At 43.2% G+C, this 24,958-nt stretch overlaps 1 protein-coding gene across 1 annotated transcript in view; it reads left to right on the top strand.

Annotated features, from left to right (window-relative positions):
- ctnnd2b (catenin (cadherin-associated protein), delta 2b) overlaps nucleotides 1–24,958 on the top strand; it is a gene marked incomplete at both ends in the record, with an annotated part of 250,756 nt that overhangs the window by 63,279 nt on the left and 162,519 nt on the right. Inside the window, one exon of the mRNA XM_080439208.1 lies at nucleotides 14,808–14,920. Within this exon, the coding sequence (XP_080295334.1) occupies nucleotides 14,808–14,920 (113 nt within the window). The remainder of the gene's footprint in view (nucleotides 1–14,807; nucleotides 14,921–24,958) is intronic.

Genomic DNA, 24,958 nt, shown 5'->3' with positions numbered 1-24,958 from the left:
TTAAAAATACTTAAAGTACAAGTAGAAGTGCATTTCTTAATGTTTATATCAATGAACTACTGTAATGTTTTCACAATGAATTTATAGGACCTTGTAACTCTTGTTTCAGAGAAGTAACTCTCTGAAACCACCTGCACTGCATGCACTGATGTGCTTGTAGAACCACTACGTTATACAAAGCCTGCAGAAACACCTATAAAAACATAGAAACACGCTTTTTGGAGGTGTGCTTTATATGTGTGATTCTAATGTGGGGTTGATTAGATTGGATGATGTCCCAGCCCGCCCACAAATTTCTAAATCCAATTACAGTCAAACATTATGGAGTATCACAACCCTGTTTGATGCTCATTGTGACATGACTCACAACAACATTTCTACCAAATTTGGTTAAAAAAAAAGAAAAGATATCTGATGCAAAGTGAAGGGCTGTAGGGGTGGATCATGTCCTGAAGGTCAGGAGGTGACGTGACCTTGACTGCCTTGTAGGTCGTCACCAGTGTTTTGAACTGGATGAAGCGTCCTTGAGCAAGGCACTGAAGCCCTGACTGCTGCAGATAAGCAGGTTTGTTCAGAGTTACAATTACACTGTGTAGTTTACACATTATATTGTAAATGTAAGGAGTAATCCTGTCAATCAGTGTGATTGACAGGACAGATGATCAGAGGAGCAGAGTTTGTACCATAAGGGTTCCAAAATGGACAGAAGAATGGGTAGAGTTTCTCAGTGAAGGTGCAGCCAGTGAAAGAGAAGAGTTTAACTCGGGCCTCCACATCATAAAAGGAGACCAGACCCTCCTCATAATCCACAAACACTCCCACTCTCTGGAGCTCCTTTCTTACAGGGAGGAAGACGTCACGTTCACGACCAACTAGAGCCTCGTACTCATTTCCATTCCTCAACCTTATAGTCCAGTAACCATTGTCGGGATACATATAGAAGTGTCCCTTCCTGTTGATGGATTCTCTGGCCACTCCTACACACCAGGCAGTGTTCCCTCCAACCTGAACCTCATAGTAAAATCTTCCTGAGGAGAAGCTTTGTTTTCCTAAGACCTTGGACCATGTAGAGAATCTCTCTGTGTTGTTTGGGAGATTCTTCCTTACATTTCCACTACTCACTTGTTTTCCATCCTCAGACAGGATGAGGTCGGGATGTGCTGTATCAGGGTCCAGAGTCACATCCACCTCATATCGCTGGATCCTCCTCATCTCGGCACCACACAGCTTGTTCCCCATCTCTTGACTGAGTGTCTTCTCCAGTTGTCTAGAACTGTCCCAGTGAACCCAAACAGTGACGTCTCAAATTACGATCCAGGAATGGTCAGCTTTGACTTCCACTCGGTGCTCTTATGGTTTCAATAGAGGATGTTAAGTCTGCTTCTCTTTCACTAATGTCCTTACACTGTGTGGAATCAGCCTTTAAATCCAGCTGCTCAAATCCTGACTCATCAAATATGACGTCACACACACACACTGACACGCACACATGCACGCACGGCACGCACGCACGCACGCACGCACGCACGCACGCACCCACTCACCCACGCATGCACTCACCCACGCATGCACACACACACACACAGACCAGTGGTTTTCAAAAAGAAATAGTAAAATGAAGTGTATTTTAGGATGGACATTGAAACACTGAACACTGACCTAAATCAAAGTACTCAGTACTTTACAGCCTTCTTAGAAATGTACTCGAGTAAGAGTAAAATATTTGTCTTGGAAATGTACTCGAGTAAAAGTAATAAGTATCAAAACAATCTAATACTCAAAGTAAAGTACAGATCCTCAGAATCTGTGCTTTCAGTATCAGTACTCAAGTACATTTTCTCCGTTACTGTCCACTACTGCCTATTACGTCCTGCTGAGAATAGGGATGCTGAAGTGTGTGCGTGTGTGTTTGTGTGTGTTTGTGTGTGTGTACATTATGCTAATTAACGTGTCCATCTACTACAGTAATAGCCTGGCTCCACCCCCTGAATCGTTTGCCTCGCATTCAGGGTCTGGTCTGTACGACGAATCGGGACCGGGATAATCCAGTATGAACCAATTGCCAAAGAGTCCCACTTTGGCCACGCCCCCATCTCAGAAATGGGCTGCAATGAGAGGGCTTTCAGACTGAATAATGGAGTGAAACCAAATGAACATTCAGGCTGAGTGTCAGGCTACTACAGTAAGCCATAGCCTGGAAACCAGATGAATCTGCCATTGCCACACACAAAAAAAGTGCCCTCAGCAGATTTGGTCTGGCAACACTCGGTTGTGATTGGATTTCACTCCCTCCGAAGTAGTGAGGGACCAATCAGGGCCCAGTATGCAAATGTGGGCGGGTTTATCACCAGAGGCATTTTTGGGACGTGTTACTCAACATTTACACTTAGTTTAACCCATTAAGACCTGAAGCCGATTCTACAAATGTCTTCTAAATCCCAACGGTTTTCTGAAAAAACGTATGTTTCTATGTCAGTGGTGCTCAATCTTTTTCATGTCAAGGACCCCCAAAATTATATGTATTTGGCCGCGGACCCCCATCTCAAAATATTTTGTTCCAGGGACCCCCAGAACCAAAGATTTGAGTTAAAAATGTATGCTTTAAAACAATATATATTCTGGCAAAAATTAAAGTGTTATTAACAACTCTTTAAGACCTGAGAACGCATCTGTGTGTCATTTTTAGATTTCGTTGGGCTATTCAAAAATAGCAGATATACAAGCTCATAGCGCGGCACCGAGTGCCGCGCTATGAGCTTGTAGATCCGCTATTTTTTTTTAATCGTGAAAGATTTTGTGCAAATCTTTGAATATATATATATTTAAAGCGAGCATTTCTAGCTAAAATGTTATTGCTTCTGGGGATTCTACAAATGTCTTCTAAATCAGTTTAAAACAGTTTTCTGAAACACTTGCTATAATATTAATGTCAGTGTCAAGGAGCCCCACAACGATATGTATTTGGCTGCGGACCCCCATCTAAAAAAAAAAAATCCAGGGACCCCCAGAAGCAAATATTTGAGTAAAAAACAATTGCTTTATAGATATATATTCAAAGATTTGCAAAAAAAAAACACGATTAAAAAAAAAATAGCAGATCTACAAGCTCATAGCGCGGCACTCGGTGCCACGCTATGAGCTTGTATATCTGCTATTTTTTAATAGCCAAAAGTATAAAATATGGATAAAGTGGTTACACAGATGCGTCCCCCGGTCTTAAAGGGTTAACCGACACGTGCATGGGGGAAAAAAGTCTAAAGAGCAACTAGTCAACAAACAAAGACCAAACTGACTGATACATCCATTATTCGACTATGAGGGGACAGCCCTACTTGTACTTGTGTGCGTGTGCGTGTGCGCGTGCGTGTGTGTGTGTGTGTGCCAAGAGTGCCCCCCCCTCCACTTCTCTACCTCCCACCCCAGTTCTCTCCATTTCCCTGACTCCCTCCAGACCTGGAGACCCTGTTCTTCTACACCTCCATCTTTCTGTCCTCTCAGTCATCACCCCTTCCTCTGCCAGAGAGAGAGAGAGAGAGAGAGAGAGAGAGAGAGAGAGAGAGAGAGAGAGCAGGAGAGTGACAGGAGGAGAGAGAGACAGAGTCGGAGCGAACGACACGCAGAGATTTTGTCCGGGGTGGAGGGGAGGGGGTAGGAGGGGGGGGGGGGCGGTAGGAGGGTAGGAGAGGGGGGGGGGGAGCGCGGTGGTAGGAAGGCCCATTGTGATGCGACGTTGCATAAATAATGCCACGGGGCTCCTGAATGCGCCGTTGCTAGGAGACCTTTGTGCCTGACTGAACACACTCTGTGTGTGTGTGTGTGTGTGTGTGTGTGTGTGTGTGTGTGTGTGTGTGTGTGTGTGTGTGTGTGTGTGTGTGTGTGTGTGTGTGTGTGTGTGTGACTTCTTTTGTGGCTCGGGCTGACAGAGAGAGAGAGAGAGAGAGAGAGAGAGAGAGAGAGAGAGAGAGAGAGAGAGAGAGAGAGAGGCCGGCTGGCAGTGAGCCCGGTGACACTTGTAGTGTGTCTGTGTGTTAGTGTGTGTCTCTCACTAGGCTGCTCTGTCCCCAATGCAGGACACACTACTGTCCTCATACAGGGACGTATTATATAGACAGGAAGAGAGACAGGATACTATACAGATCTGAGCTTCTTTTTGCTTTGTTTTTGTTTATCTTCGTGAGGCATGGTCCATGTGAAGGTATGTGTGCTCTATACATTCCCATGCTCTGTCTGTCTGTCTGTCTGTCTGTCTGTCTGTCTGTCTGTCTGTCTGTCTGTCTGTCTGTCTGTCTGTCTCGTCTTGCTGTCCTGTGTATTATTTATTTCATTACTTATTATTTTGTTTATATAAAACGTGATTCTACCTTTGTCCGTCTGTTTTCAGTGGTGTAAAGTAACTAAGTACATTTACTCAAGTACTGTACTTAAGTACAATTTTGAGGTATCTTTACTATACTGGAGTATTTCTGTACTTTTACTCCACTACATCTCAGTGGCAAATATTATACTTTTACTCCACTACAAATATTTGGAAACTTTAGTTACTAGTTACTTTGTAGATTTTGATTATTATTACAAAACATGCGTTAACCACTTCAGCCCCATATATATTTTGATCTACAAGCTCACAATGCGTTGCGATGCTATGTTGTGTCTCTCTCTCTCTCTGGGCGTCTCTCATTGGGTGTGCTTGCTTAGTGTCTCAGTAACAGGGTGTGTGTGTGTGTGTGTGTGTGTGTGTGTGTGTGTGTGTGTGTGTGTGTGTGTGTGTGTGTGTGTGTGTGCTTGCTTAGTGTCTCAGTAACAGGGTGTGTGTGTGTGTGTGTGTGTGTGTGTGTGTGTGTGTGTGTGTGTGTGTGTGTGTGTGTGCTTGCTTAGTGTCTCAGTAACAGGGTGTGTGTGTGTGTGTGTGTGTGTGTGTGTGTGTGTGTGTGTGTGCTTGCTCAGTGTCTCAGTAACAGGGTGTGTGTGTGTGTGTGTGTGCGTGTGTGCGCGCTTGCTTGCTTAGTGTCTCAGTAACAGGGTGTGTGTGTGTGTGTGTGTGTGTGTGTGTGTGTGTGTGTGTGTGTGTGTGTGTGTGTGTGTGCTTGCTTAGTGTCTCAGTAACAGGGTGTGTGTGTGTATGTGTGTGTGTGTGTGTGTGTGTGTGTGTGTGTGTGTGTGTGTGTGTGTGTGCTTGCTCAGTGTCTCAGTAACAGGGTGTGTGTGTGCGTGTGTGCGCGCTTGCTTGCTTAGTGTCTCAGTAACAGGGTGTGTGTGTGTGTGTGTGTGTGTGTGTGTGTGTGTGTGTGTGTGTGTGTGTGTGTGTGTGTGTGTGTGTGTGTGTGTGTGTGTGTGTGTGTGTGTGTGTGTGTGTGTGTGTGTGTGTGTGTGTGTGTGTGTTTGTGTGTGTGTGTGTTTGCTTAGTGTCTCAGTAACAGGTGTCTGGTTGTTCCAGCCTTGAATTGGAGGGAATAACAGACAGAGCAGACACAGGGGGAGGGAGGGGGGGAAGGCGGGGGGCAGATAGGTTTTGTTTTGTTGTTTTCAAGGAGGCTCACTCAACCCATTTCTGCACTTTTTCACGGCTGTATCTACTTAGTCAGCTACAGCGTTGCCCCCCCCGAGCCCCCTGATAAATAAAGGATCAGAGGAATAAGTAAATAACTCCAGTGTTTCATCTCTCTCTACATCAGCAGTGAGATGTTGTTGTTGTTGACTGTTGCTCTCTCTCTCAACATACTGTCTTTTAGCGTTTGGGTTATTCGTACGGAACACTATGTCTAGTCATGAGATATTTATCCCATTAAGACCAGGAATGCATCCCATGTGTCATTTTATAGATTTATTTGGGCTTTTCAAAAATAGCAGATATACAAGCTCATAGCGCGAGTGCAGCGCTATGAGCTTGTAGATCTGCTATTTTTGAAAAAAAAAAGAAAAATGTGTGCAAATCTTTGAATATATATATATGTTTTTTAAAGCGAACATTTGTGACTCAAATCTTTGCTCCATGGGGGTCCCTGGAACAAAACATTTTTTGACATAATTGAAGCAGTGCTCCCCTGGAAGCTGTTTGTAATCCACCTGTTCACAGCGCAATTGGGCCCTGTGACGTGTCAATCATTTCTCCTCTCCTCTTCACTCCATTCCATCACGCTTTCATTCCTCCTCGATGGTTTTTAACCCTTTAAGACCTGGAACGCATCTGTGTCACTTTTTCATTTGAGCTAAAAAAGCATTATTTTACACTTTGGGCTACTCAAAAATAGCAGATCTACAAGCTCATAGCGCGCTATGAGCTTGTAGATCTGCTATTTTTGAAAAATTGTGAAAATGTGTGCAAATCTTTGAATATATATTGTTTTAAAGCGAACATTTTTAACTCTATTCTTTGCTACTGGGGGGTCCCTGGAACAAAACATTTTGAGATGGGGGTCGGCGGCCAAATACATATAATTTTGGGGGTCCTTGACATGAAAAAGATTGAGCACCACTGATATAGAAACATATGTTTTCGTGGATTTTTTTTGCAAATCTTTGAATACATACTTTTTAAAGTGAACATTTGTAATTCAAATCTTTTCTTCTTGGGGGGGGGGGGGGGGGGGGGGTCCATAAAACACAAATATGGACCAAAAATACAAACGTTCACTTAAAAAAATACACATTAAAAAAATTGTACTCTAGGTCGTCCTCAGACGAGCCCTCCAAATGCACACATTTCCAAGATTTTTCAAAAATAGCAGATCTACAAGCTCATGGTGCAGAACTCGGTGCTGCACTATGAGCTTGCATATCTGCTCTTTCTTTAACAGCCAAAGAAATCTTAAAATGACACAGATGCGTTCCCGGTCTTAAAGGAGGATACCACTAATTTTCAACATTGAACTATGTCTTTAATACACCTTAGAACTGTTGTGTGGAAATAAGAAAAAAGTCCCCCCCCCTTCTATGTTGCCTAGAACAGGATAATTGATTGAGGTCATGTGATCAGTGACACACGCAGGGTGTACTTTTGGCTGACGGGGCGGAGCCAAAAGTACACCTTGCGTATGTCACTGATCACATGACCTCAGCCCTAAGGTGTATTAAAGACATAGTTCAATGTTGAAAATGAGTGGTATTCTCCTTTAAGATAGTTAAAGGGACAGTGCATGCCCTCAATACCCTCATATACCTGACTAACCACTTCTCTAAAGTGAGTGACACCACAATGCTAGAGGGAGCGAAAACCATCTGGTACCAAATAAAGAACAAACATGGGAAAATTATCATTCTACTACTCTGTGGGACAGTTAGGGGTTAAAGGGATAGTTCACCCGAAAAAAATACTTATTTTCTATCGATTAGTCTCCACATGGAGACTTGAATTCATGGATTTATTTTTTTGTCTCATTCCTAAGCCAATAATTTGATGACCAGCGGACCGGTAGGCAGCGGTTCCGGTAGGAGACACAAAAGGAGACGCTTTTTGTCTCCTACCGGAACCGCTGCCGGTCATCAAACTATTGCTTTAGGAATGAGACAAAAACTAGAACATATCCATGAATTCAAGTCTCCATGGGGTGACTAATCAATAGAAAGAATAAGTAATTTTTGGGGTGAATTATCCCTTTAAGACACGGCTTAGGTGGTTAACCCAGATACAGTATATCAACATTCTGTAGGAGAGGACATTGTGTAAGTCTGTCAGTTTAATGCAGCGTTGCTCCATACAATAACATACATAACATGACGGGTGCTTTATTCTACTGTACAGCATGTATATGTCACAGGTAGATTGGCATTCCAGGTAGATTGGAAGTGGAGCGCTTGTTTTTAGGCTCGGGGCGGGGCTGCGATGCGAGGACGACGACAACACAACATGAATATACATACTTACTGGCCTCAGTGGCGCACTTCGAAAATCATTGGACTCCCCATCCACTACCACTGGGAGTCTGGGTTTGACTCCCGCTCGGGACATTACTTTTTCAAACAACCGCGGACTATTTTTTTTCGCCGATAAAGAAGTATAGTTTTAGACGGAGGCGCGCCGGCTCAGGAGACCTTGAGGCCAAGGAGTCGCGCCCGAGCGCCTCCAGGCGCGAGTGCCCGCGACGACCGGCCGATGGTCTCCTAGTCGACTAAGCGCCGTCCGAGTTATGTACCGATAGGCACAGAATAGTAAATGATGTTGTGGGGACTGCGTTTGCCCCGCTATGGTTTGCCCCAACTGCCACTCACTGCACTAACATAGCCCGCCAGCCCCGCCTCCTCAGTCTCGCCCCCTTGTTCGCGGGTGTGCGCGCGCGCGCGTGCATGTGCGCGTATGCGTGCTCGTTTGTGTGCGTGTGCATGCGTGCGTGTGTGGTGTGGGACTCATGTGTGGCTTGCATTGCCCTCTGGCGTTGGTTCTACAGAATTGCCTGGGGGGCGGACGGGCGGTGAAAACAAGCGCTTATTTTCCATTCTACCTGGAATGCCAATCTACCTGTAACATATAGACCACCATATGTATCAGGGCCAGTTAAGGCTATTAATAGCACACATCTGTGTGTGTGTGTGTGTGTGTGTGTGTGTGTGTGTGTGTGTGTGTGTGTGTGTGTGTGTGTGTGTGTGTGTGTGTGTGTGTGTGTGTGTGTGTGTGTGTGTGTGTGTGTGTGTGTGTGTGTACTAAATATGGAGTCAGATTATGCTGTTTGTACCGATATATTGTTAAAGGAATCATCACAGCATTGCCCTACAGAAAGAAAAACACATCCGAGACAAAAAAAAAAAAGATACAAAAAAACAACATTCAAATCATTCATATTAGCAGCCAGGGAATTGTAGTGGAAATATTGTACTTTTACGTTGGTTCTCCCATCCGCCTGGGAGCCAAAACTCTCCCAGGTAGATGGGAGAATACGTGGACTCATCCACTCAGATAACCACACAGTTAACCCGTATAACCCCCCACCAGACAGACCTGACAACCGTACTATAGACGAACAAAACAGCATCACACAGCTCCGCAATAACCCACACATAGTCATCAAACCAGCAGACAAAGGTTCCAAAATAGTCATTTTAGATAACTTTCAATACATTTATGAAGCCAATAGACAACTTTCAAACACCCGGTATTACACACACATAGCAGCCAGCATACAGCCACAAACACAAGTCAAACTCAGACAAATCATCACAACACTCTACCATGACAAATATATCACTTCTAAACAACGTGACTTCCTCTATGGACCGGACAACCCGAGACACAGGATATTCTACCTTCTGCCGAAAATACATGAAGACCCCCAGACTTGGACCATTCCCTTCGAGGTTCCTCCCGGTAGGCCTATAGTATCAGACTGCAGTAGCGAATCATATCATATAGCACAGTACATTGATCGCTTCTTAAACCCCCTCTCCACCATACACCCCAGTTACCTGAAAGATACATATGATTTTTTTGGAGAAAATAAAGCCCATAGCCGTGCCCTCACACACCCACATTTTCACCATAGACATAGATAGCCTGTATACCAATATCAACACACCCACAGGCCTACAAACGGTCAGAAGACTATTTCAAGCACACCCAGATAACACACGACCGGATCAAGCATTATTACAACTCTTAGAACTTAGCTTAACCTGTAATGACTTTGTTTTTAATGACCAGCACTACTTACAGATCGAGGGCACGGCTATGGGCAAGAAATTTGCTCCCACTTATGCAAACATCTACATGAGTGAGTGGGAGAGAGAGGCCTTGGCAAAGTGTCCACTCAAACCACTCATGTACAATTATTTGACAAAGTTACTTGTTACTTTGTAGATTTTGATTATTATTACAAAACATACACTAACCACTTCAGCCCTATATGTATTTTGGCCTGGTGGGTATGCGGGCTGTCGCAGTAGAGCTGCATGAAGAGCAGAGTTTGGGGGTCTCTCCCGACACTCTCTGGCCACGATGCTGGCCAGCGCTGGCTTGACGTCGATGCCAGGTCGTCCCAGATTGCTTTGATGATAGTTGACGGCCTCATGCATCGCCTTTACCGCGAAGACCGATCCCTGGCTCCCAGTCATCAAGTCGACCCCGAAACAGGACCACATCAGAGTCCCGGGGTCTTGCTATACGAATACTCAGTGCCGCATGGATTGAGAGAGACATCGTTTGGTTAATCTGGACGAGGTGGTCCAGGACAACACTGTGGACTCTTTTGTCTGGCCTCTGAGAGACACCCAAGCCTCCACGCCATGACAAGGCACGAGTCCCACGTGGAGGTTTATCAAAACACACGCATGCACAAATTAAGAAATAAAAGAACACTAAAACTAATATTAAAACACAACATAAAAATATGGGCGGCATGGAATCCCATCCGCCAACCTGTACACCTTCTTGCCCCCTTTGACCGCGCGGTAGTTCATACGGGGGAACTGCCTGAGCTTTAATTCCTGGTAACCTGCCAGCAGGACAACTTTGGGGTCCCGATGACTGTCTCTCATCACTTCCACTACCCTGGGGAAGATGAGGGAGCAGCGGAAGTGGGAGACATGGACGACCAGCTTATGGACATTGGGTTGGGTTACTTGGGTAGTCTTCTGCACCCACCGCGCCCGAGGTGGGGTGTCTCGTGTACGGCACCTGAATCAGAATCCGAATGTATCAGCCTTATTGTCCATCACAGGTTTACAGAAGTACAAAAGTCTTTTGAATCAAATTCCATTTAGTTTGAGTCATATTTTAGTCATCTGAAATGTTTTACTGTTAGTCTAGTTTTAGCTGACTAAATATCATAAGATTTTAGTCGACTAAATCTACAGTTGATTTAGTCCACTATAATGTATTTTGGCAGTGCCTCGATGGCTGATTTTACACTTGGTTGCATGCTGAAAATAGACAATCTAAAAGTTCACAACGCGTCGCAGCGCGATGCATTGTGAGCTTGTAGATCTGCTATTTTTTCAACACCCGAGCACAACCAAACATAAAATGACTTGTCTTTTAATTCTACTGGATCTCTTCTCCACTATAGTCCCTCACTAACATTTTAGTCTAGTTTCTATTTGTTGACAATATATTTAGTCTAAGTTTCAGTCATCATAGCTTAGTTTTTATTTAGTTTTCATCAGTGAAAAAAGGTAGTCGATGAACATCTTTCGTCATAGTTTTACTCAACAGAATCAACACTGCTTCCAAAGCCTATACACAGACACACTGAAAGGGCAATGTAGATATACTGTAACACACAGGCTTCAGGGGTTCAAACTTTGTTTATTTAAACACTGTTTATTGGAACCGAACTGAAATGTTGTTTGTCACCTGTCTTTCCTCTGCAGTACTAGAACTGCCCAAACAGAGCAGGGCCAGTCCATTTGGTTAAGGGGGGGGGACGGACGTGCCAAGTACTGTAGATGAGAAGGGGTGTGTGTATATGTGTTTAGCAGCATTCTTGTTGTTAAAGTATTTGTGATTATATTGGCGCTTAAAAATGTGATTCATGTGTGTTGTACAACATTTATTTACAGTTTAGATTATTCCTGTGGAATGGGGAATGTCTGTAAAAGCTAATTGATAGCTGATTGGTATCTGTGGTAGGATCCACTCCCTATTTAAGGGAGGCTGCAAGCAATAGACAGACAGTTGAACTTGGGCAAGCAAAGCACTAGCAGCCTGGAGACTAGCCTTTGTGTGCTGTCACTGTGAGGTTTGTTGTCCTTAGTTGTGCTTTAAGTTTTTCTAAATTTTTGAAAGTCTATTTTTCAGAGTCTTATTTATTATGTAAAAGGCCTTCACTGTTCACCTTGGACTGTTTTCCGGAGGTGTGAGAAAAATAAAACTCAAAACTCAACAAGCTGCAAATTCTGAACTTGGCCGCTTGGTCAACCCTTACAGATATAGGATTATCTTATAGATTATATCAGAGGATTTTTCAGTGACCTATATTTATATATACTGCCGGTTTATCATTTTGAATCAACAAACTGTTTGGCCATTATAGCAAAAATGTTAAAAAGGGGGAGAAAAAAATTAAAAGTACACAACTTGTCAAACTTATGACCTAGGCTTCGATCAGCAATTCATTGCATGACAAAATGTGAGATTTGGAGTAAGGATTCACACTCCGTAAAGGTGCCCTACACCTTCCACATGTTTGTGGCATAACAGGAGAACGAATTTAACCCATTAAGACCTGAGGCCGATTCTACAAAATGTCTTCTAAATCCTAACAGTTTTTTTTGAAAAACTTATGTTACTATGCCAGTGGTTCTCAAACTTTTTCATGTCAAGGACCCCCAAAATGTATGTATTTGGCCGCGGACCCCCATCTCAAAATACTTTGTTCCAGGGACCCTCAGAAGCAAAGATTTGAGTTAAAAATGTTCGCTTTAAAAGAATATAAATATTTTATTTTGCACACATTTTCTCGATTTTTCAAAAATAGCAGATCTACAAGCTCATAGCGCGGCACTCGGTGCCGCGCTATGAGCTTGTATATCTGCTATTTTTGAATGGCCAAAGTGTAAAATAATGCTTTTTAGCTCAAATAAAAAAATGACACGCATGCGTTCCAGGTCTTGTTTGAGCCAAATGATGGATTTGGGCGTGATTTGTGAAGCTCCGTCTGGTGTTGTGATTGTGGACGCCGTTGACGTTTGTGAAGTACTTTGACAGGTACATGGGTGTCTTTGTGGTGTAGTGTATCTTGTAGACCAGGTTGAAGTAGTTTGACGGGTACATGGGTGTCTTTGTGGTGTAGTGTATCTTGTAGACCAGGCCCAAGTTGCTGTATTCTGTCCTCTATACCCTGAGCCATCCGACCCTCGCAAAGTGGGTCAGATGAGTCGTGGATGTGAGGCCAAAAAAGTAGCCTTATACCAGTTTGTTTTGGGATGTCTGGAGGCTTGTTTTTAAGGCCTCGGTGGTGTTGTGGTACCATGAGGTGCATGCATAGTGGAAGTGACCTTGGATGAGGGCTCCTGTTAGAGTCCTCGGAGTATTCTTACTGACCAGAGAGGAGGTATATACAGATAGACCCTTAAACCAGGGTGATGACATCCTCCTTCATGCTGTCTTTCAGAACAGCTTTGTGGTGACAGTCAGTCACAGTACCACCGCTGGGTGTGAACCCATACAGTCACAGCACTTAACCCATTCATTCCGGGAAAGCATCAGTGTCATTTTAGATTTCTTTGGCACAAATAACAGATCTACAAGCTCATAGCACGGCACCGAGTGCCGCGCTATGAGCTTGTAGATCTGCTATTTTTGAAAAATCGTGAAAATGTGTGCAAATCTTTGAATATATATATTTTTAAAGCGAACATTTGTAACTCAAATCGTTGCTTCATGGGGGTCCCTGGAACAAAACATTTTGAGATGGGGGGTCCGTGGCCAAATCCATATCTAAAAATGTTTTCTAAATCTTAACTCATTGAGTGCCAATGACGTCTTTTGACGACCGTTTTCAGTGTGCCATTAGTGCCAATGACATCTTTTGACGTCACCTAAAAAATAAAAGAAAATAAAAATAATAATAATTATTATTTTTTTGGGGGTATTTTATTAATTTTTTTATCTCAAAGGAACTAGGAGAAAACGATTTTCAAAAAGTTAATGCTCCATCCACTTCAATGTTAAAATGTAAACGGAGAAAAAAAATACATTTTTCCATTTTTCCTACAAGCTTGAAATAAACCTGGCAGTGAATGAGTTAACAGCATGTTGCTATATCAGTGGTGCTCCAACTTTTCCATGTCAAGGACCCCCAAAATCATATGTATCTCACATATCTCAAAATATGTTGTTCCAGGGACCCCCAGAAGCACAGATCGGGCTTTAGAATGTTCGCTGTAAAACGCAAATGTTCACAATATTCCCCCCAAAAATAGCAGATCTACAAGCTCATAGTGCAGCACTCGGTGCCGCGCTATGAGCTTGTAGATCTGCTATTTTTTTAATAGCCAAAGAAATCTAAAAATGACACTTTTCTTTATTTTCTCGCCTTGGACAAAACTGTCACTTGTTTGTCAAAGAAACCACTGACTGTTGCAGAAAATCCCTTTCAAAATATAGTCACTAAATATTCCATACATTTCTTAGCAGCGGGAATCATGAATAGCAAATTGCTGCGTTTAGTTTTTAAGGGTTTGCACGTCAGCAGAAATATACGTGAAACCTGAAACATTGTATCCACTCTGACTGAGAAGGATATTTTTGGCTGCAGATTGTTGTCGAGCAATTGGCTTTTTTTGGTAACATCTGTCTGTCTCCTAACCTGAGCTTGACAGCCTGTATCCGTTTATGCTGTGTAAGATCACAACAGGTCGTGACAGAGTGTACAACTATTTTCAGAGGTGGAAAGTAACTACATTTACTTAAGTACTGTACTTAAGTACAATTCTGAGGTGTTTTTTTTACTTTACTGGAGTATTTCCAATTGTCAGTACATTTTAGTACTTTTACTTTAGGTATTTTAAGTATATTTTGAAGCCAATATACTTTTGTACTTTAACATTTTGAACACAGGCATTGTACTTGTAACAGAGTATTTTTATATTGTGGTATTGCCACGTTTACTTAAGTAAAATATCAGAGTACTTTTCCACCACTGGCAGAAATATACCATGAAACCTGAAGCATTGGATCCACTCTGACTGAGAAGGATATGGTTGGCTGCAGATTGTTGTGGAGCAATTTGTGAACGTCTGTCTGTCTCCTATAACCTGAGCTTGACAGTCTGTAACCGTTAATGCTTTGTAATAACTACAGGTGTAGAGTGTATAACTATTTTTGTACTGAAGGTTTTTTTTCTCTCTCTCTCTCTCTCCCTCCCTCCCTCTCTCTCCAGGAGCTGCAGTTTGAGCGTCTAACCAGGGAGTTGGAAGCAGAGAGACAGATTGTTGCCACTCAGCTGGAAAGATGCAAGCTAGGCTCTGAGACTGGCAGCATGACGAGCATCAGGTGGGTGTTCTTAGTGAGTGTGTGTGTGTGTGTGTGTGTGTGTGTGTGTGTGTGTGTGTGTGTGTGTGTGTGTGTGTGTGTGTGTGTGTGTGTGTGTGTGTGTGTGTGTGTGTGTGTGTGTGTGTGTGTGTGTGTGTGTGTGTGTGTGTGTGTGTGTGTGTGTGTGTGTGTGTGTGTGCGCGCGCGCACGCACGTACGTGTAGTGTGTGTGTGTGTGTGTGTGTGTGTGTGTGAAATCTCCTATTCATTATACATGGCAAAATCACAAGAGTATTTAACTTTGAAAGTTTAAAGATATACTGATAACTTTCAGAGCAATAGTAATGCTCTCTTTCTCTCTCTCTCTCTCGGACCGGAAATAGAAAAATGCCGGATTTGGAAATATAGGCTTTATTCTATGGGCGTCAATTTGTCCAATTTCCTTTTTACAGTCTATGGTGACAATTGGCAATCGTCAAGTAAGATTTGATTACAGCCTTATAGGAGCATCTCTGGTTAAACGTTGACATGTCGCAAAGTGACACGTGTCGCTTTCACTTGGTCTATAGCTTTGGTCCCGCACTGATTATTTGTGTCTTGTTTGAGTGGTTTGAAACAACATCGCAAAAGTGCATGGAAAAAAGGCAACGACTCCCGACTGCATGGCAATATATTCAGCTCCAAGTAGAGTGAAACAGACAACTCCAAGTAATTAAAAGCTGTTCTGATTGACACTTGACGCTTTGGCACAAAGTCTGACGCCCCCGAGGAGGAATCCCAGCCTTCGGTGGCTCGCTCTATCGATCGTCCGTTATAAACCACCAGTTCATTACGTCTAAGTCCAAAAGAAATCAAGTGTTTTTTTGTGTGTTAGTTACTGGGAATATTCCGTGGCCTTTGTGTGGCTCAGACTGAGGCCTGTTTTTGTTGCTCATTGTTGTGAAGAAAGCCACCATATTATCTGCTGCTGATTACATTTGGGCCTCGGCCCCATTCTCTCTCCTCTCTCTGTGAGCCCGATGAGTGCATTCTGTAGCTTTCATTCATTCTATGTCTATATCTCACTTTCTTTTTTGTCTAGAACTCTAGAGCTCTCTCACCCTCTCTCTCTTTCACACACACACACACACACACACACACACACACACACACACACACACACACACACACACACACACACACACACACACCATCATCTCTCCGCTTTGATTCTGTTAACCCATTAAGACCGGGAACACTTCTGTGACATTTTAAAATTTCTTTGGCTATTCAAAAATATCAGATCTACAAGCTCATAGCGCGGCACCGAGTGCCGCGCTATGAGCTTGTAGATCTGCTATTTTTGAAAAATCGTGAACATTTGTGGAAATCTTTTGAATATGTATATTTTTAAAGCGAACATCTGTTACTCAAATCTTTGCTTCTGGAGATTCTACAAATGTCTTCTAAATCCTAACAGTTTTCTGAAAAACTTATGTTTCTATGTCAGTGATTCTCAAACTTTTTCATGTCAAGGACCACCCAAAATTATATGTATTTGGCCGCGGACCCCCATCTCAAAATATTTTGTTCCAGGGACCCCCATGAAGCAAAGATTTGAGTTACAAATGTTTTTTTTTAAAAAAACGAAATATATATTCAAAGATTTGCACACATTTTCCACGAAAAAAAAAAAAAAAAAGCAGATCTACAAGCTCATAGCGCGCCACTCTATGAGCTTGTATATGTGCTATTTTTTTAATAGCCAAAGATATCTGAAAATGACAGGGATGCGTTCCCGGTCTAAATGGGTTAACCGAAGGGGAATTCCTTCCCCTCTTCAAACTAATTAGCCGTCCACATGCATTGTCATCGTCATTTGAATTTTAAGTGAGGGCCGGACCGACAAAGAGAGAGAGAGGGGAAGACGTTCTTTAAAAAAAAAAACATGATTCATTCACAAGTCTAATTAAAGCAACCGGTCCTGCTTAGAGCTCCCAACCTTTTGCCTTCCGGACCGTTGTAAGAGACGTGCCCTATTTAAAATGGCAGCCGCCTGGGAAATGAAAAGCGCCGTGGAGTCGAAGAAGAAGAAGAAGAAATCTCTCGCTTCACCACGCAGCAGACGGAACTCCGTTGCCATTCTCCCTAACTCGATTTGATGGATTTATTGTTTTTGTGGATTTTCTACTCTCTGCTTATCTTCATATAGACGGGCCCGTTGTTTCACTTTGATTGTAATTATTGGATGCACAAATAGACTTTAGGTTCCACCGGTGCATTGCTCGAAAGACTCCCCTGCAGGCTTTGAATCTGAAACCGTAATAACGCTAGCTGTGTTTGTTCCCGTCACATCGTTGTCTCCACCAGGCCGAAAGGCATGGCCGAGACTATGTTTTGCACCCTGTCCGTCCGTCCGTCCGTCTGTCTGTCAACAGCTAATCTCCGGCACTGTTGGTCAGGTCGCTGCGAAACTGTGCACACACTCTCCCTGGATGCCATAGCCAAACACCTGCCCTGGACTTTTCAGATTGGCCTGTTATAGCGCCACCAGGAGGCCGATTGTTGCAAAACTAATTATTTATACTACTCCTACAGATTTTGTCCAAACATCATGCAAATCGGTACACAGTATCTCTATAGGCATGTGATCAAGACGGATGTGTCTGATATTTCAAATTCCATCCTAATTGGCTAACATTGGCTTCCAAAGTTTTCAGGATAGGTCAGTTTTGAACACAATGCCTCAAATCACAAACGCAGAGCGCGATTTGCTATCTATCTATCTATCTATCTATCTATCTATCTATCTATCTATCTATCTATCTATCTATCTATCTATCTATCTATCTATCTATCTATCTATCTATCTATCTAGTATCTACTGGCAGGTGTGTGCTGGAAGTAACTAAGTATCTTAAGTAAATGTACTTAGTTATTGTCCACCACTGCCAGACACTGACCCAAGATAATCTACTGTAGCTGTAATCACACAGCTGGAGATGAGTGACTGGTGAATCTTCATTGACACTCTGTAGCGGTGCAGATGTGACGTTGCCTCTGGGGTCCTAGGGGTCCTGGGGTCCTATAGTCTCACCCTCTGGGGTCCTCTAGTCTCACCGGGGTGTCAGGGGATCGGCTCCCGTTGTGCTGCATTGCATTGTGGGGGATGGAGGCGTTTAAAGAGGTGCTAATGAGTCTCTCAGCACTGCCTTTGTTTCCACTGTTAATCAGCTACCACAGGTCACCATGTCCTCCCTGGCATATGCTGCCGCTCTATCACTTCATAAAGGACTGTGTGTGTGTGTGTGTGTGTGTGTGTGTGTGTGTGTGTGTGTGTGTGTGTGTGTGTGTGTGTGTGTGTGTGTGTGTGTGTGTGTGTGTGTGTGTGTGTGTGTGTGTGTGTGTGTGTGTGCGTGCGTGCGTGCGTGCGTGCGTGCGTGTTTGAATCAGTCAAACAGAGACAAGGGTTTTTATCCACCAAAAGAATAGTGAACCATATGTTGCCTCATCAGTTAAAGGGCCACTCCGCCCCCGAATTCCACGTTTGTCAGTCATGCCTCTGAGGCTGATGATGTCACAAAGAGCTCTGAACATGTGCTGGACAATCTGTTGACCTCAACTCTGTTCCAGTGTTGATTTCGTCGACTGAAATTATGAAAAAACTTTTTACACTGACAAAAACTAAATAAAAACTGAATAAAAACTAAGTTATGATGACTAAAACTATGACTAAATATATTGGCAATTTCATCAACAAATACAAACTAGAAATGTTCCAGAGAGATCCAGTAGAATGCAAATACATAAAGTAATTTTATGTTTGGTTGCGCCTGGGTGTCGCGCTCTGATAGCAGATCTACAAGCTCACAACGTGTCGCAGCGCGACACGTTGTGAGCTTGTAGATCTACTATTTTCAGCACTTATTCATATTATCTGAAATGTTTTAGTTTTTGTCTAGCTTTAGTGGACTAAATATCATAAGATTTTAGTCGACTAAAATGTACAGTTGATTTAGTGGACTAAAATGTATGTTGGCGGTGCCTTGATGGCGTCGTAATGGCTGATTTTACACTTGGTTGCATGCTGAAAATAGCCGATCTACAAGCTGCGACGCGTTGTGAGCTTGTAGATCGGCTATTTTCAGAGCGCAACACCCGAGCGCAACCAAACATAAAATGACTTGTCTTTTAGTTCTACTGGATCTCTTCTCCACTCGTCCTTCCCTAACATTTTAGTCTAGTTTTTATTTGTTGACGAAATTGTCAGCATATTTAGTCTTAGTTTTAGTCATCATAGCTTAGTTTTTATGTAGTTTTCGTCAGTGAAAAAAGGCAGTCGACCAACATTTTCCGTCATAGTTTTACTCGATGAAATCAACACTGGTTCCATCCTGGTGTTTTTTCTCACTCATTCATTCATTCATTCATTCATTGCTGAACATCTGTTCAGCTCCATTGTGCTTCCAATCCCACACAGAGTTCAGTTTCAAACTGCTTCTCCAGGAAGCCCTGGGGAGAGGAAGGTGGACCACCTCTCTCCCTCTCTCCCTCTCTCCCTCTCTCCCTCTCTCCCTCTCTCCCTCTCTCCCTCGCCACCTGTCCTTTTTTCTTCCCCTTCTTTCCTTTGTCCTCACTACCTCTCATGTCCTCTTTATGTGCATATATTATACTATATTATACCCCTTGACCAATCGAAGGGCCGCCGTCCTCATGGCTGTCGGCCATTTCTGTAATAGTCGAGTGCCACGCCCCCAGAATCCAGAGGGAATAGTATTGGAAATGGTGGCCAATCTTAGGTAATGCAGCTTATTACGGCTGGGGCCAGACACATGAACGAGCAAAAACGTTTTTTCGACCAATGGGCTCGACTCACGAGCTTGTGCACGGGAGGTGACGCATTTTTTTCGCCAAACGCGCCACGTAGTCCCCAAATAGGCCCCGCCTATTTACAGATACAATGACTAACGATACAAATAGGCCCCGCCTAAATAGGCCCCGCGCTGCGAGGCGTTGTGAGCTTGTAGATCGTCTATTTTCACAATTTTATCCAATATGTAGTGGTGGTCCCTGCTTCATCTCTGTCTCAGCTAAGGGGTCCTTGGCCTGAAAGAAACGTTGAAGACCCCTGCTGTACACCGTTTGCTATGAGAATGTGTAATGAAGTATACAGTATACAGTATTTAACAGTATAACTGAGTCTCTGTGACTTAGTAGCATTTAGGACGTTGTGTGTCTGTGACATCCAATCTGTTGTCCACCTGTCTGTCACCGTTACCTGTGGTCTGTGCTGATGTCATAACTATGAGCTTACCTTGCTTCTCTGTTTCACCTTCTTCTACTTCTACTCAACATTAAACAAACCACCATAAAGCAGTGTTTACAGGGTATCTGCACATTCATAAAGTTACCATTTAAGGACTTTTTAATACATTTAAAATGAAAAAATACAAAAAGGCAAAAAATATATAAAACAATACTGTAAATTGTCAAACTGTCAAATATTACCTCTAACAAAACCAATCTACAAGCTCACACTAGTCAAACTAAATGTAATGCCTCAACTTCTACAATTTCAAGTGCTTCTCAGGGTGGGGGGCCCCTAGTTCAAATATGATTATGTTGGTGGGTCACGGCCTGAAAAGTTTGGGAACCCTTGGTATAGACTAGAGTGTGTATATATCTGTATACTTTTATATTTATTGACAGTGTCTCTTGTTCTGGACCAGGCAGGATGATTGTATCGGGTGTATACATCTGTATATTGAGGGTGTCTTTATTGTGATGTTATTCTTCTGTACATTGTACTTCTTTGCCTTGTATCTGCAACTTTGCTGCCGTGCTGTCTCTGGCGCCCGAATTTCCTGGTGACATGGTGACTCTGTACACCTGGTGAATGATGGTGTGTGCAGGACTCCATCAGCAATCACGTGGCAGCCATTTGTTCTGTGTGTGTGCGTGTGTGCACGTGTGCGCGCGTGTGTGCGCGCGCGCGCGTGTGTGTGTGTGTGTGTGTGCGTGTGTGCGTGCGCGCGCGTGTGTGTGTGTGGACGCGGGCGGGCATTTTGTCTGGCTACCGGACACACCACGGGCATTAGTCTGGCTGCTAAGCATTGCACAGCGTGTGTGTGTGGCGTGTGTGTGTGTGTGTGTGTGTGTGTGTGTGTGTGTGTGTGTGTGTGTGTGTGTGTGTGTGTGTGTGTGTGTGTGTGTGTGTGTGTGTGTGTGTGTGTGTGTGTGTGTGTGTGTGTGTGTGTGTGTGCGCGTGCGCATCTTGGCCGTAGTTGCAGAGCCCGGTGAGAGCCTCTGCCGTGTGTCTGGCGGAAAGGCGTGATCCGCTTGGCGAGCCCGGCGAGACAAATGCTTACCCAGGAAGCTGCTAGGACTCTCCACTGATAGATTACACTCTCCTCTCCTCTCCTCTCCTCTCCTCTCCTCTCCTCTCCTCTCCTCTCCTCCTATAGGTAAACAGAGAGTGACAGGGGATATAGACAGAAAGACAGACAGACAGACAGAGAATACCAATACCCAATAAACATGTTTGACTGACAGCCCGTTATCTATCAGAAGATCATTGTAAGGTAATTGTAGGTAATACAGGTATAAAATAAGTGTGCATATAGTGCCGCTGTGGGCTGATTGTGGATTGATTGTGTACTCGTGTTATGGAGGGTATGAAGTATCGAGTTGTTTTCTATTTCTGGTTGTGAATGCTGATTTCCAGTCCAGAGTCCAGTGAGTGGATCTGCATTCAGATGTGAAACTAATACACAACATGCCAACACACTAAGTCAATACAACAGCCTCATATTTCCCAACCATGTTGATTTTGACAGCACATTTTGATTTTCAAATTAATTAAAATTTCATTTAGTTTTTGTCATATTTTTGTCATCTGAAATGTTTTAGTTTTTGTCTAGTTTTAGTCGGCTAAATATCATAAGGTTATAGTCAACTAAATCTACAGTTGATTTAGTCGACTAAAATGTATTTTGGAGGTGCCTTAATGACGTCGTAATGGCTGATTTTACACTTGGTTGCATGCTGAAAATAGCCGATCTACAAGCTCACAACGCGTCGCAGCGCGACGCGTTGTGAGCTTGTAGATCCACTATTTTCAGAGTGCAACACCCGAGCGCAACCAAACATAAAATGACTTGTCTTTTAGTTCTACTGGATCTCTTCTCCACTAGATCCCTCACTAACATTTTAGTCTAGTTTTTATTTGTTGACAAAATTGTCAATATATTTAGTCTTAGTTTTAGTCATCATAGCTTCGTTTTTATTTCGTTTTCGTCAGTGAAAAAAGGTAGTCGACGAAACATTTTCGCCATAGTTTTAGTCGACAAAATCAACACAATTCCCAACACAGCATATCCATCAGATTATTAAATTGCATTTTCCTTGTTTGGCAAAGAGTTGTAGCGGGGGGGAGATTGGCTGTTAATGAGGTACAGTAACAGAGGACAATATAGAGGACAAGTTTGTTTTCACCAAGCAATATTTAAAAAGTCACTGAGTATAGCGAGGTCATTCCTGGCAACTTTTTGGCGTGTAGCAACACAGGGAAACGTTTACTATTTTTCATTTTGGTTTTCTTTCTTTGTCTAGCGGACATTTGAAGGTCTCCTTTCCATCACGCTCACCCGGTCTCATCGTGTGGAATCACATTATATATACGTCTGTGTGTTAAATGCCAGCGCTCAGCAGACTAGAGCTGAGTCTTTCTGCCCGGATGCAGCCGCAGACACTGGGCTCTTAGCTAAAGGCCACTAACTCAATGCCCATGAACCCCTTTAAAATGTATGGGCGTTGTTGCTCTGGTTCCGCCGTCTCACTGCTGTTTGGAATAGTTTAAATAAATGCTTGAAATGATTTTTATCCCGTTTTGTTATCAAACTATGCTAAAATATCTGTGCAGATAAATATCTTACATCCGTTGCATCTAAGATATTCAAAGGCCTTCGCTTTCCGTATTCATCTCCTGCTGTTTGAACGTCTTTCTTTGTTTCAGCTCTCTTTTCTCCAGCCTGTGTACTAGTCTCATTCTGATCATTATCTTTTCACCATGCCATATGTTTTTACAACACATTTTTACTCCCAACTTGTACTGCGTCGGTCAGGACCCCCTTGGCATCACTGGGTCAACACACCTGGGGGGGATACACCTTTGGTTCCACATTTTAATGTTTAGGGTTAAGTCGGAGTCACGTGCACACATAATGCAAACCCATGTAGACTCAACATTGAAAACGCCATTAAAAAGGTTGAAAACACAAAACAAGGCACACCAAGGCTGGCCGGGAAACCAGACGAATCTGCCGGTGCAAAAAATTGGGTCTGTCCCCCGCTCGGTTGTGATTGGATTCCGCTGCCCCCGAAGTTGTGGGGCACCAATCAGGGCACAATATGCAAATAGTATGCACATATGGGGCGGGTTTATCACCAGAGGAATTCTTTTTTTTATCCGCCCCTTTGGAAATGCATGTTCCACACAGAGATTCCAGACTAATAACTACGCAGTGATATTAGTCTGGCTATGCAGGGGTGGCAGCGGCTCAGGGGTAGAGTGGCCGGGTAGAGTGAACTGTAAACCGCAAGGTTCACAGCTCGATCCCGGGCTGGGGCGCTCCCCCAGAGTTAGTGTGGAAGTGTCCTTGAGCAAGACGCTGAACTTGCACCATTTATGCAGGCTACAACAAGACAGGGGCGCCGTCAGAAGTGGACTTGAGCAGAGCGAGGCACTTGCCGAGCGAGTGCCATGTCCACTATACTGCCGACTCAGCGGCGATAGGGAGGGAATCGATTTTGATCCGTCCTTGTCAATAAGAAAGGGGCTGCCTCTCCCTCACTCGCTCGCTCGCTCACTCGCTCGCTCACTTTGAAGCATCTTCCTCTCAGCTTGGCTTTACTGTAAAGCTCTGTGAGCTGCTATTGGGCAGAAGATGCTCAAACCAGAGATAGAAGAATGGAACAGTGGTGTAAAGTAACTAAGTACTATGTACTCAAGTACTGTACTTAAGTACAATTTGGAGGTTTACTTTACTGGAGTTTTTACTTTACTGGAGTACTTCCAATTTTCAATACAATTACTTCTACTCCACCACATCTCAGAGGCAAATATTGTACTTTTACTCCACTACAATTATTTGAAAACTTTAGTTACTTTGCAGATATACATTATTACATTATAAAACATGCCACTTTAGCCCTATTTTATACCTAGGCTATTTGAAAATAGCCGATCTACAAGCTCACAACGCGTCGCATCGCGACGCGTTGTGAGCTTGTAGATCTGCTATTTTCAAACATGGTAGTACTTTTCAAAAAAAAATCGTACTTTAAGTACATTTTGATAGCAATACTTTAGTACTTTTACCCAAGTCAATTTTGAATTCCGAACTTTTTACTTGTAACAGAGTACTTCTACATTGCAGTATTGATACTTTTACTTAAGTAAAAAATGTGAGTACTTTTTCCACTACTGGTATTGAAACATGATGATGATGATGATGGTGATGACAGTTTGTGGAGGAGGAATCTGATAAGAGTTTTGTAGATTATCTCTGTCTTCTATGATGCTGACAGTGGGCTGTGATGTATGGATTGATTCCAAGAGAAAAGCACAATCAGAGAGTACTGTAGCTCTCAGGGGAATATTGAATTGTTGTCATTTCTGGACAACGGCCCACGATGATGATGATGATGATGATGATGATGATGATGATGATGATGCTGAACGACGGTGACAACGACACAGAGACATTGAATGAGAGACAAATGGCGACGGATGTGTTTCAGCACCATTTCAAAACAATCCCCCCTCCCCCCATTTTACAGGCTTTTTTCCAATTGATTTGTTTAAGTGACCGGTGCTGACCGGTTGCTGAACTATGGATTGAGGGGAGGGGTCTGGGACATTATATACACAGCAGAAATGTGACCATTAAAGATCCATATTCACCTTGTCCCAGTTAAATGAATACTCAGGATTTTTACTCTGCATGTTCACAGCAACTCTCTGGTGAGAAGTACAATAGAAGTACAGTAGAAGTACAGTAGAGAAGTACAGTAGAGAAG

This window comes from Gymnoscopelus braueri (assembly GCF_963280865.1).
Source record: "Gymnoscopelus braueri genome assembly, chromosome: 10".
In the NCBI taxonomy this organism is placed as follows: Eukaryota; Metazoa; Chordata; class Actinopteri; order Myctophiformes; family Myctophidae; genus Gymnoscopelus; species Gymnoscopelus braueri.
This window is presented reverse-complemented; position numbering and strand designations above follow the sequence as displayed.